Genomic DNA, 13,877 nt, shown 5'->3' on the forward strand with positions numbered 1-13,877 from the left:
TGGTTATTTTTTTTTCACAAGCTTTGCTCTACTCTCGTCGTCATCCATTGTATTTTATCTGTAAAAGAAACAACTCCATCCAGGTGTAGATTTTAAAATCTGTCACGAGGACCAGCCACCAGCAAAATTATAAAAAAATACTAAACTTAAATCCTGTCCATCTACTCACAGACCCACACTCCAGATATTAGTTATTTTAAAGCAATTATATATATATTCATTTCATTTTTCTGAGAAATGTGAAACATTCTGGGTTTATTGAGGTTTTTTTTAGTGTGAATCACAACTCTAGTTTAATAAGAGAAAAAGTGTTTATTCTTCAGTCTTCTTAAATCCCCATACACTATTTCCCAAAATACTTAACAGCTCGAGTTTGAAGCATACGTTTAGCTGGTGTACTTAAAAATGTTTGATACCTTTAAAAAAAAATAATGTGCAAATAAAAATCAAAGCAGACAAGTTTTGTGGAGCAACCCTTTTTTTATTTATACAACAAATCCAGCCATTCTACTTCAGAGGGATGAAACGAGAAGAATGTGTAGCTCCAATACCGGGGCGACCGTGCTTGACTGGCTTGTAGGTGATCGAGAATTCGCCCAAGTAGTGTCCACACATCTCAGGCTATGGAGAGAAAAAAAAACATGTTAGTGGCCAGGTCTGAAAAGAGAAGTTTAAACAAGTACAATTAAAGCAGCTCTAAAAAGTGTATGCATGGGAGTGAATTCCACCAGTGTTACAAGTCAACACTAACTCATTACACGATATGACACAAGGATATACTTTAAAACTTCAATACTCCTCGTCCTATCGTGGAAAGATTTTAGCCCACCACCAATGGAGTTAATCATTTTCTTCAGTGTGGATTTTTGAGAAGGTAAAGGGAAACTACTTTGTTAAATGGTTAATCCCCAATAAAAAAAAAAACAGAGCATACATAGGGGAGCCAGAGTCATGTGGATTCATCGACTTTTCATATCTACACAAAATCAAATCAATAGACAACTTTGATTTCATCCTGAGGGGTTAAGTTTGTTTCTCATTTTAAAGCCACAAATACAAGTAATTAAAAACATGAATAATTGTGTGAAGAGCTGTCAGAGGAAAGTTATTGTTGCAGTCTGCCACCCAGAGCAGATAGTTGAGTGTCCTCCTCAAGGTACTTCAGAAGCACCTCAGGGACCACTCCATCTCATAGCCTACAATGGACTTGAACAAAATTGAGCTTCCACAGCAGAGACGTTACTTCGCCTGCTTAAATGGCTTTGATTCATCATGATGTTGCCCATTCCTTTGCATTAATTCTAACTGTAGTTAGTTCCCTACAGGTTCTCACCTTGATTTCAACTTGGTTGAAAGTCTTGCCATTGTACACTCCAACCATGGACCCAACCATTTCAGGCAGGATGACCATGTCCCTCAGGTGGGTCTTCACCACTTCTGGTTTCTCCATTGGGGGAGCCTCTTTCTTTGCCTTGCGCAGGCGCTTCAGGAGGGACTGCTGCTTGCGGCGCAGGCCACGGTTTAGCCTTCTCCTCTGGCGGGCACAGTACAGCTGCATGAGTTGCTCACTACACGGGTAAAGATGAGAGATATGTCAATGAAATCCTCTGCCACCTTTAAAGTTTAAATATTCCTTCTTAAATTAAATGTTAAACATCCTAGTGCACTCCAGCTGATCTGCAACCTTGTCAGCACTTTTTATATATAGGAGCCTGTGTGACCAACATAAATCCACTGAATTAATTGCAGGATTCATTGCAATTCCCAGTCTGATATAACAGTATAAAAGATGTTAACATATTCAATTAAAAAAAACAATTTATTCCCGGGGGCAATTTATTCAAGAGGCATACAAGCACACAGCTGAGCTACGTGCAGCTGTCGGCAGCGCTAGTGTCTTCACCATAGTCACTTTTCACTTACTATGACATGTCCAGCAGCTGATCCAGATCCACACCTCTGTAGGTGAACTTCCTGAAGGTACGCTTCTTCTTGATCTCGGTATCCGCCTTAAAGACAGAGACATCCCTCTATTAGCTTACATAGTTAGCATGTTCATTGCTGTAGAATTGCTGTTTAGACTCCATCAGCGCCACTGATACATCTACACAAAGTTAATGATACAGAATTTAAGCAAACTCTAAATTAATAGCACAGCTTATTTACGCTTCTAGTAGTTTTACCAACACGATAGCTTAGCAACAAGCTAATTCTGGCTTGTCGCGCTTATAAACATAGATTTATCCGGAATTTAATCAATAATTCCCTCCTGAATCGCCAGCTAACATACGTGACTTTTGTATTGTCTGCACAGTGATTATAATCAGTTATTATTTAGCTCAGATGCATATAGATTGTAGGTTGAAGGACTTCACGGTCTGTTTTTCACCTACCATCTTGCCTGATGTTCCGGGGAAAAGAACGACTGACGCTCTCGTCTGTCGTGATATCGCGAGATTTTATATAAACATCCGGTGTAGCGCATAGACTGCAGCGTTGTGGTGACCGACAGGTGGAGAAGTAGTATAAAAGAAAAAAAGGTCTCTTAATATTTTCGATGTTTTTAAATTATTTGTCATATATTTTTATTATAGCTCAGTATACAGTATTTTAAAGAAAGTAACTGTTATCGAGTTAAACTGAAACTGTCCTATGAAAAAAAGAAATGCACGAGGTTGACAAAAGGTGAAACTTAGTAGGTTAACTGAAGGTCTCTTTAAGGAGCCCAACATTTTTTAGCCTACATACTGAACTTTTTTAGAAAAAACAAACAAACGGTGATTGAAAAATGTGTTTTAAAAAAGAATGAACTTTTTTGAAAGAACATGTTTTTCATTTCATCACTTTTCACCAAATTCAATTTAAACGTCCCTACAATATCGAGGCCTGCCCTATGGTACCCTCTTAGACAGCAATTTGTTATCACACTGGTATCTTTAAACTTCATTCTTGAATGTATTTTATTCTAATGGAGTGTATCCATATTGGCTAACACAATAAGGGGCCTGCTTTTAAGCATTGCAAAAAGTCATTGAAGTATTACCATAATAACAAAAACAGTGACATTTAAGATGTACTGTAATTTGAATGTATTTATATGAAGCTGCACATAGGTGAGGTAACAGTGTGTTTAATTGCTATTAGATAAAAAATATTCAGACCCAACTGAATCCATTGTGTTTGGTGCTTAGTTATCGTTTCAATGGGGGTTTTTTTTCAAAAATCTTCTAGGTTCAGCAATATCAAAGAGCTCTGTTTCCCTTGTCTGTCGATTGTTTGTCGTTCGTTATTTGTTGTCCCAAATGTCTTTAGTTAAGTTATTTGTTTTATAGTATTGTTTTTTATTGCTACTTTTCTTAGTGCTCTTTTTCTGCACTGCAGGTTTGCACTGGGGGTTGGGGGGGATTGCAATTTCATCTGTGCTGTATGTTTAACATGGAGCATATTTGACAAATAAAGAACCTTGAACCTTTGAACCTATTTTTGCAAACATCTTAGGATATGATTATGATTTATATAGGTTACTTGAGTAAAGGTTTTCATTTGCCCAATTTAACCATTGCTTTAAAGGATTGATCCCCCAAAACTTCACCTTAAAATATCTATATCAGTGATCTCAAAAGTCAAAAATCTTTCCAACCCTTTGGCACTTACACAAGAATTTTCTCTCGATCTGTTAAATGTTTACATGGCTATCAGTGAGTAGCCATGTGAATACACTTGTTTTTAAACCAACTCTTTCAAAACATACGATTTTGTAAACTGTACTTAAAGTATTTTTTAGTAAGAGTTTCACTTGTAGATAAAACTTAGGGCAACGGTTTGAAAATCTTATTAAAATCTACATGTGTGCTGATATTTACACTTCAGTAGACAAACAAGCTCCACTATTGTAAATGACTCTGTGCCACTTATCACAAATCAAATCCACACATAATGAATACACATCTTTATTACACTGTATTCACAAAAAACATACTACTAAATTCAAACACGTCCTTTTTCCATTGGTAAAAAGAATATTCCAGAAGTATAGTCAAATACCAAATGTTTCAGAGTCAAGGTACAAAACACCCCATTAAAATCACAAATATGCATAAATAATTACGATCTCATTGGAGGATTGGTCACATTTCAACTAATATGAAGGAACTCGCTGACCAACAAAAAAAAAAGTCCAGTAAATTTGCTTGGAATGTTGAAAACTTCACTGGAGTATTATTTTTTCCTCCCCCAGCAGCCTGAATCCAAAGAAAACAAGCTGAACTCCAGTTGGACTGGTTATACAAACAAAGGAAATATTTCCTCTATTATAAATGAAATAAGTGGGCAAACAGAAAGAATATATTTTTTTTTAATGTTTTTTTTTCTCCAAAAAGGATCTACCTATATATCCATTGTTCCCTTGTCTGCTTAAAAAAAAAAAAAGAAAAAAAAGAAACTGTATGTTAATGAAAAATACTGAAGGAATTAAGATATTGTTAAAGTAACAGAGACAATACATATTCTCATTGAAAGAAATTACATATATTACAAACTGACAGATAAAACAATGGGTATTTTGATCAATACAAGAAGCAATGTATTAAAAATACTCTCCAACGTATCATGCTTGGTTTCGTTTTGCACTTACAAAATATCTTCGGGATCTTCCTTAATAATGTAATGAGTGAGTCAGCAAAAAACACTGGGGAACCAAAGAATGGGGCTTTGGCACATTTAGAGAAATCCCTGGGATAAAACTTATTCAGCCAAAAAGATTGGCTTTTGTGGTCACTTTCAATATATATATTTTTTCAAATCACAAATACATATGATATGTGTAACATTGTTTACCACAAACATCTTAATACAATGCTAGAAAAGATGTTACCCCACAAAAATTTGCTCAACATCCTATGGATATGAAAATAAACCACTTGATGTGAGGTTTTCTTGCTTCCGTTACATGACCTCCCTTTTCCTTCCTCAGTGCCCTTCCACCCTAATAATCTGTCCCATCCCCTTGGTACACCTGCTCCTCTTCCTGGTAGCCTTGGTAACCCTCATCTTGGTTATCTGGGACGTAGTCGTGAGCCACGATGGCCCCATTTTGTTCCTCTACCTCTTCTCTGGCTTTTGGACAGTAGTTGGCATCATAGATCTGCCGGCCCACGCCGAAGTTCAGTCCTTTCTGGCTGGCTCCTTGATTGTAGCCCATCTGTAGGGACATGGTGCTGTTGTCGCACTTGTCTGTGTTCAGTTTTGTGTCGTAGATGGCACGCCTTGTCCCTGGAGCCGTCATCCCAGCCTGGAGAATGCACAGAGGGAGAAGGAAATAAGAGTCACATGTCCCTTTTACCCAACGTTTATGAAACCACGGTCATGGAGCAGGTACCAGTAGGTTTCTGTTCAGGCATGAAAAGTTTTGACAAAAGTGCTGATCGAGTGTTTGTTTTCCATTGAGGAAGAATTAAAACAAGAGTTCACAGCTTTTTACAAGACTAAACATGACACAGGTTTCATGCAGTGGAAGGACGGGAAATGAACAATGCCCTGAGGCCCGTTTCCACTTGAGTCCTATAATATTGGATTTATGAGAAGTGGGGAATAAGCTATAGTACCTGGCTCGCCCCCTTGTTGGTTCCCATCTGCAGGCTGATGGTTGTGTTGTCCATGGGGGCCTGGATATTATTTTTGTGGTCATATAAATGCCTCCTGGTGCCGTACGCATTCATACCTGACTGACTGGCACACTGGTTGGTCCCCATCTGAAGACAGAAAGAACACAATTAAACCATGTTCAGTTTGCTTGCTGCATGAAGTGGTCAAATGTTGCATAATATCCTTGTATTTTTCACACACATCATTCTGACACCTATGTATACTTTACAGTTTCAGACCTCACGTTACTACACTGTACAGATACTGACAGTAAGTAGTTCAGTCGGTTTAGGCAGCCCTCATGTCCGTGTGAAATCCATCTTGGCAACAGAAACGATAACAAAGCACAGACGCTAAAGAGTGAACAATGACACACTCTTATTCTAAAGTATGCTGTGCCTGACATGAGATGATGACAGGCTGGTTTCACAATAGTTTCATCCCATGCATTGAGCATGTGAGTCACCTTAGCTCTGTCAGATCCAACAAATAAATGCAAAATTTAGCAGCTTTAAGTTGATTGTTTTTGTTTGGCTTGGGATTATTATTATTTATTTTTTTTTTAAATTAAATAACATTAAAAATGTAACGTACAGTTCAAATCAAGGAATGTGATGCTATGGCTGTCAGGCTTTAGCAAACATAACTTCATCAGATATAAGGATAAAGTGCTGCTGACTCTTAAGATTTTGAACCCTGCCATTCACACACTTGACAAAAGTTTGGAGGGACCAAAACGTTGTGACATTTCTAATAAACTGATGATGCTTAGCAAAAGTAGAGCGAGGGACTTTTTTTCTTTTCAAGTTTGTCGCCCTTCACACCTACTTAAGACATAGTTGGATGTGCGAACACCTCTTTAAAAAAACCCTGTTGCTCATCCAGGAGCAAACAAAATATTCCTCCTAACCTGCAAACCAATGACACACTGTCCAGCTTTCATTTTCTCCTCATCAAACATCCTCTCGGTCTTGTCAGCATACTTCACACCGATGTCCACCCGTGACTGACAGCCTCTTGTCTTCGCCTGCAGAAAAAAAAACAAAAAAACAAGTGGGTCACAAAGCAGGATAACAGCCAATCACGAACCATGAAAACCATAATTTATACTTCCTTGACAGAAAAGATAAAGACTCACCATGCTGGCGAGTGCGAGCAGTGTCGTCTGGACCTGCGTCATGTTTCCGTTCTCAAACAGGTCGTTTGCTTCAAAGACATCATGAGGCTTCAGGCCGAAGTCCTTGATGGCTTTGGTGAAGTTTGTCAGGTTCTCCAGCTGAACAGATATAAAAACAAGAACAACCGCCATGAGTGTGCAGCGTGAAGAACAATAGTGGGATTATTTCTCTGTTTGCATTCCACCTTAATTTATCTTCATAAGAGAACACAGTCCTGCAGCCTTAACAACAGTCAGGCCGTCTTAAACGAGGGAGTGTGTACACAGTGGCTGCTTACGCTTCAGTAAAGAAACCAGTTTCAAAAGCAGCACTGAAAAGAGGCTCTAAAACAAAGGGAGGCTTACAACACTGAACATGTGTAAACAGAGCCATGACCTCGCATGATTCAGTATCCTGACAACTGAACTGGTAGAAAGCACAATGACACAGAACGAGGCGTTAAACTATGTACAGAGTCATTACAGGTTTCCATTAAACTGCTGCAACATAATGACACTTGTTTTTAACCATGCCCTTAATTATTTAAAATAATAATAGATGAGCTCACCTGATGCCAGTTCAGTGCAGACTGGTTGATCTTTTTCACAGAGTTTGGGGAGAGTTTGTTGATAAGTCTAAAGGAGAAGAGAAAAACACAGCAAAATGAGAACGAATACCTCCTATAAATGTTGGCCACAGCCCAGCTGTGAGGTGTGCTACTTACTCGCAAAGAATGACTCCACTCTTCAGGCCTTTCTGGAAGTCATTGCCGATGGTAGCGCCGGTAATGTCTTCGATCCAGATCCTCAGCTCCTCTTCTTTCTGAGTGTCATACTTCTGTGCAATCTGGTCAGGAGGAGAGAAGTCAAAAGGTCACATTTGTTTAGTAGCAACAAAGATATTCAGCCAGGGATTTATTTTCCTTTGTGTACATCACGTCACATTTTTGAGAATTCCGTAAGTAATTTGCATCTATGAAAAATCGTTGTGTTATTGTACAATACAACATGTGATGTGTTCCCCAAACAGCTTGTTATGACTTCATCTAATCTTATGTCATGGCCACCAATGAATGTTCCTTTGCCTTGGTGTATTATGCCATGTCTACAGAGGAGTCTTTTTAAGCATTCATAGATAAGGGTGACACTGACTCGACCTCACTCATACACACGGATATCCTGTTTGGTAAAGTGCTAAATTCTGCTGAAACACAGGAAGGCAGTGATGTTTGTGAAGGGGCGGGGGGTGCTTTAAGGGGCTTAAGGTGGTACAAAGATTGACTCTCTAGAAAAGGGTGTCGCTTTTGAGGTGTTACTCAGATTTATAAGCCTTCTTTTGAATGAAGGTAGAAGTGTGACAAAGGCGCTACGCTGGCTCAGAAAGAGGCCATTCATGAAGAGCATTATGGTCACGTAAACAACAGTCACAAAATAAAGAAAGCAGCAAAAAAAAAAAGGAGGGGGGGAGAAACAAGCATTGATTTCTTCCTTCCATCCTCTAGCAAGGGGTGAGGTGTTGACTGAGCTTCGTGCAAGCTCTCAAGCAGCTAACAATCTCTCTCTGTCCTGAGGGCAACCAGAGAAACCAAACCACTGAGTTTAACCTACTATTATACATGGAAGCCGGCCGCACTCGGCTCACAGCTGGATGTACTCTTGAGGAATGTCTGTCTTCTAATTACACTTCCTTCATAAAGTTATCCCTATATTAAAAAACAACAGTCTATTTTAATTGCCCACAAAGAATCAGACAGATGTAATTTACAGAGACGAGCTGAATGGGTGGAATCCAGTCCACAGTGCTTGGATTAAAGAGTGTCTGCTGTTGATACAGTGAATGAATGAATAAAGAGGTTGTGAAGAAAACTCAAAACGTGTTTGTTCCCTCTCTTAGCTTTGGCAATTTTTCTTTTTTTATTAAAGGAGAATTAAGAAGGGGAAGCTAAGTCCTTAAATTCCTCACACTTCATGGTCAAGGATATGGCACTATTGGCAGGAAATACCACTCAAGTCAGCATCAGTTTACACTCCCCCACTTCAAGGACATCATAGGTAACAGATTGAGTAAATCTACATGTTTTCTTTACACGAAAAAGATTTGGAGAGGGGGACATTAGTCTTCTCTCCTGTGCTAGGACAAAGAAATGAATGCTGTTAGGGAGGGGGGGGGAAAAAAAAAAAAAAAAAAAAAAATCAGCTGAAGGCGAGTTAAGGAAACACCGGCAGGCTTGGGAGTAGAGGGATCAAAACCAATAGATTATAACAGCACATCTATTCAATACTTTTAAAGGGGGGACTGATGCATAGTAACGTGGTCAGTGATCTCCAGCAGCATCAGCTCTGGCATTTTAAGTGGATCCGGGTGTGCACAGATCAGTGCAGGCAGGTCCAAATAAACAAGGCGCTCTCCTCAACAAGTTACACATTACCAAAGAGAGGGGTCACTTTGGATACTGTTTGTTTAACTTTAGTCTGCACAAGGGCTCCTTTTACAGAGTGAAAGCCACAATAATGATTTTAAAAAAAAAGGAAAAAATGCGTGCACTGATTCTACACTGGCCGATTTGAAACGGAGAAAAGTCAAAATGAAAGAAGAAGCAGGAAACCTGGCCTCGAGGAGGGAGGCGGAAACTTTTCTTGCCATTATAAGGCAAAAGAAAAAGAGAAATAGCACAACTGAATGAGGCTGGATGGTGCCAAACCATGGGACTGGAAGGTGAATTACATTATCTGCTAATGCGGGGCACAATGCCGGCAAACAAACCGCAGCACGTTAGACTTTTCTAGAAACGGAGAACAATAATGCCACAACGACACACACGCTGGACGGACAACGCCCATGCTGAGTTTGAGTTTGTTTCATAAAGAACAATGTAAACTTTCTGCTTTTCAAGATGCGCAACTTGAATATGAATTAAGGCATATACTTTGCAAAGACTAACTCACTGGACGTTTTAGATCATATTTAGTTATTTTAAGCCTCTTAAATGTCTTTCAAACCTACTTTTTTCCCTCCACCTTTCATTACCTTTAACCTGTGTGCGCTCGTGAAAATGGAGGCCAGGTGACTCCCAAACTCAGCGCCAGTGTAAGACACAGCGGGAGACGGGAGGAAAGCTTTGATAAAACTTTATTTACTTGAAAAATATCAAAGTGTCATACATACTCGGTTTTTAACCTCTGCTGATAATCCGTAGCAAGGACCTCTGTTGAAAGCCATTGTCAAAGACTTGTCTGGTTTCTATGTGGGTACAAAAAAAGAAGATCCTGACGTGTGGATAAAATCTCCGCTGAAATATGCTCGACTTTCTCTTCCAATGAAATCGGAGTGAACTAAATGCTTCCTTTCTATTTTACGGCCGCCAATTAGAGCGCTCCCACGGTTTCTATCAAAGAGTTGCTATTCGAGCCAAGAGAGTTCACTGCAGATGGTCCATTGGAGCGATCGAGCGAGCCAACGCCAGACCATAAAACAAATAAATGAATATTCATAACAAAAAGTCAACATATACGATTCTGTAGGAAGTATAAGCAAAGAATCAGACAACTGAAAGGGACTCATGAAAATAGGCTTGTTGTTTAACTTCGACTAGGCCTTACATGTTTGTGTTGAATTTGGCTGTCCTTGTGAATTGAGGCAGGACAATGTCTGAGGCTAGTGCATGTGTTGTGATAAAGATTACAAACATCGCTCCTGTTTAATGCAACTTTTCTGTGATTGTTTGATTGTTTATATATAAAAAGCTTGCGTTATTACAGCACTGGTGTTTTAGGCTGCACATTGTTAAGTGTGCTATCTTTCATACACCTTGTTTGGCCCAACACTAAAAGAAAGCTACATTTCAAGCATTCCCTGCCAGTGTTGTGTTCTCATGAACAATAAGTAGCCTGCAACAAAACATAAAGTGTTATTAAGGTCAACAATAATGTTACATCGCAAGCCAGTTGTAGCAGTAATTACCACTGTGACTTCCATGTGCTAAACGCAGCCACATTGCAATTTAGTTCATTAAAAATTTGAAATATAATGTACTCCAGATGAAAGACAGCAAATCAGTAAGTAAGCAAAGATTTTGAGACGCTTGAATGTATAACGAAACCTAGGAATCTGACATGAAAAACAGGAACAGTTAGGCCTAATACACCATCAAGAGGTGTTTCTGTTATACAATTTTTATGCAGGGGAATCATAATTGCATGAAAAGTTGGTAAATACAGCAACCATAGTCTTAATTCTAGCAACAAAAAGCTGATGCCTATTGTCAATCTGGCATCCAATTTGATCGATAAAAAATAGTCTCAGGAGAGGGGTGAAAATTTAAAAAAAAAACACATAAAGAAACCTGTGATTTAATCGAATGTAATAATAATATAGCTATGTTTACCATAGACAAAAATAGTAGAAGAGTATTTAGCATTTTTGTCCTATTATCTTGACATATTTCCTGACTGTAAAGGACTCTGTCCTTATATTTAAAACTCTTAGTGAAAAATAAAACATACAGTATGTTAAATTATCCATCCATCCGTCCATTTTCTACCACTTATCCGGGGCTGGGTGGCGGGGGCAGCAGTCTCAGCAGAGATGCCCAGACTTCCCTCGCCCCAGACACTTCCTCCAGCTCTTCCAGTGGGACCCCAAGGCGTTCCCAAGCCAGCTGAAAGAAATAGTCTCTCCAGCATTTCTGCATGACTGCGGACGCTGGGCCGATCAGTCTGTTGATCTCACACTCCATCATCCTCCCCCCACTCATGAATAAGACCCCGAGATACTTAAACTCCTCCACCTGGGGCAAGGACTCCCCACCGACCCAGAGAGGGCACGTCATCTTTTTCTGGTCAAGAACCATGGCCTCAGATTTAGAGGTGCTGATCCTTATCCCAGTCGCCTCACACTCGGCAGCAAACCGCCCCAGTGTACTCTGGAGGTCCAGGTTTGATGGAGCCAGCAGGACCACATCATCTGCAATAAGCAGAAATGAGATCTTGTGGTCCCAAAAGTGGACACCCTCCGGCCCCTGACTGTACCAACAAATTCTGTCCATAAAAGTTATGAACAGATCCAGACAAGCCAGACTCCTGCTCCAGCCATACAGGGTCTGGACGGCCCTCAGCAAAGGGCCCCATACATTGTTAAATTATTGTATAATGAACTAAAAAGAGATACTAGCTGCATCACTTTGTTGTGGAGATTGTTGTGACCATACTTCACTGCTGATCTGTGCTGCTGACAGGCTACTTCCTGCAGACGGAGGACATTTTAACGTTTATATAGTCAACTGTCAACCCATGAATCCTTAAGTTATTTTATTATAGAGCGTTTTATATAAGTCCCTTCACCTACAATTTACCCTACATGTTTTCACGAAGATAAACGTTCAAAGAGACAGCGGAAGCGCGGAGACGATATGCTCTTGTCCTCCTGCATACTCTTGGGTTACCCGCTTCGTTAATCGATCCTAGGCTCCACCTTTCCCCTTCTCTTCCTTAGGTCGCGATAGAAATCAAAAACTCCTTATATGGAAGGAAACTTCCCAAATTCCTGAATGGTGGGAGTGATCCACCGTCCCACCCTGCATACCAGACTTTCAGCGGACCAGACAAATTGTCGCACTTTTTTGAGTCACCGTCGAAAAGTTTGAGTAACACAAGTAGTAGAAAGCTGCTGAGGTGACGTAATGTGGGGGCTATGGGATTTTTAGATACCAGATTTATTACAGCTTCCATTCATGTGTGGATGGGTTCGTCTAATCTAGGATAATGTCCTTTTTTTCTTCTACTGTGTGCTCTGAGGATTTCTTTACATGATAACTTTTGGAGAGGCTTTGGGGGGTACTTATCTGTGAAAATGTTGCACCTCAGAAACTTTGTGAAACCACAAAAAAAGTATCCGGACAGGAAACAGGCTCACTGTGACAGAAATGCTAAATACAGCCATTCAATTCAAGACAAACAGGAGGACAATGGATTGACAGAACACACAGCTTAAAAATCACCTTTTTCCAGATAGTTTGCTTCCATTGTGCATTTTGTAACACCTTGTGTCATAAAGAACATAAAACCCGTTTGAGGTATAAACCAAACACAGATGTTCCTGAGACAAAGAACAGTGTCATGTGTCTCTCTGGACAGAAGCTCTCTAGCTAGTGGTCTTTGTTAAGCTTAAATGACCGTCGTCAAATTGAGACACTTTCTCAGTCATATAATAACAAGCTAGTCATTTGGATAATTAGTCGTTTTGGATTTTTACAAAGAAAGTAAAATATAATATGGCCTATTTCTGAAACCTCGAAGGCAAAATAATCAGAGAAAGCTCCTTAATGGAGATGAAAATGCGGTCGTTTAGTTTGGTTGAGCTTCAACATTTCCTTACATGCTTGCCAAGTGACTTCAGCAGATTCCAGCTAGACTAAATGACGTGTTAAACCCTCCCCATGTCATAATGACAGACACCAGGTGTCTCTTTTCGGTCTGCGCTCATCAAAACAGCTGCATTTTAGGGTTTGTTTACCTGCTGATGACATCACACAGGTGTGAAGAGGACTGAGTCAGCCTGACTAATTAAACACACCCTAAGGGGAGGAAAGTTCACTCACCGTGAAATCAGTCATGAGATTACGTCGACAGACTGAATCAATGCAGTGACGTATATTGCACATTTGGTTCCATCAAACACAGAACATTAAATTTAAAAAACCCCCCAAAACATTAAATTTATATTAAAACTAAATGTCAGTTAAAATGCCACAATGTGGGGGATGACAATGCCAAATTCCCACTATTGAGGATTATTTAGTTTAAGATTCTTTTAATTAAAAATAAAATGCAATATATCTATTTTAGATTTCTGTAATATGACGAATGGTAAACTCATTCTCACTTAATTGAAACAACTCTCCAACTCTTCCACCCTTGCATTATGCAGTCAGAGACAATTGGAAGATGTGCGCCTCCACATGGACAAACTAGGTAAGTACATCAAATCGCACCAATTTACAAATGGATTTTAAAAAGAATTTAAGAAGGCAGAAGTATAAAGAGCTCAGACTGAATATTAAGTTTAAACAGGGCAAGATGT

The 13,877-nt window shown here is 39.5% G+C and overlaps 2 protein-coding genes across 2 annotated transcripts; both read right to left on the reverse strand.

The window, feature by feature from the left end:
- Window positions 1-460: 460 nt before the first annotated feature.
- rps15 (ribosomal protein S15) lies at window positions 461-2,502 on the reverse strand. Its single transcript, XM_079348797.1, has 4 exons — window positions 2,394-2,502; window positions 1,924-2,009; window positions 1,334-1,568; window positions 461-621 (listed from the first exon to the last, which is right to left on the reverse strand). The coding sequence occupies exons 1-4, from the start codon at window positions 2,394-2,396 to the stop codon at window positions 508-510; spliced, it is 438 nt and encodes a 145-aa protein (XP_079204923.1). The 5' UTR covers window positions 2,397-2,502; the 3' UTR covers window positions 461-507.
- Window positions 2,503-3,934: 1,432 nt separating this feature from the next.
- On the reverse strand, window positions 3,935-10,147 carry cnn2 (calponin 2). Its single transcript, XM_079347656.1, has 7 exons — window positions 9,966-10,147; window positions 7,525-7,646; window positions 7,369-7,435; window positions 6,782-6,919; window positions 6,554-6,670; window positions 5,604-5,750; window positions 3,935-5,290 (listed from the first exon to the last, which is right to left on the reverse strand). The coding sequence occupies exons 1-7, from the start codon at window positions 10,017-10,019 to the stop codon at window positions 4,985-4,987; spliced, it is 951 nt and encodes a 316-aa protein (XP_079203782.1). The 5' UTR covers window positions 10,020-10,147; the 3' UTR covers window positions 3,935-4,984.
- Between the last annotated feature and the right edge of the window lie 3,730 nt (window positions 10,148-13,877).

This window comes from Symphodus melops (assembly GCF_947650265.1).
Source record: "Symphodus melops genome assembly, chromosome: 7".
Classification (NCBI taxonomy): Eukaryota; Metazoa; Chordata; class Actinopteri; order Labriformes; family Labridae; genus Symphodus; species Symphodus melops.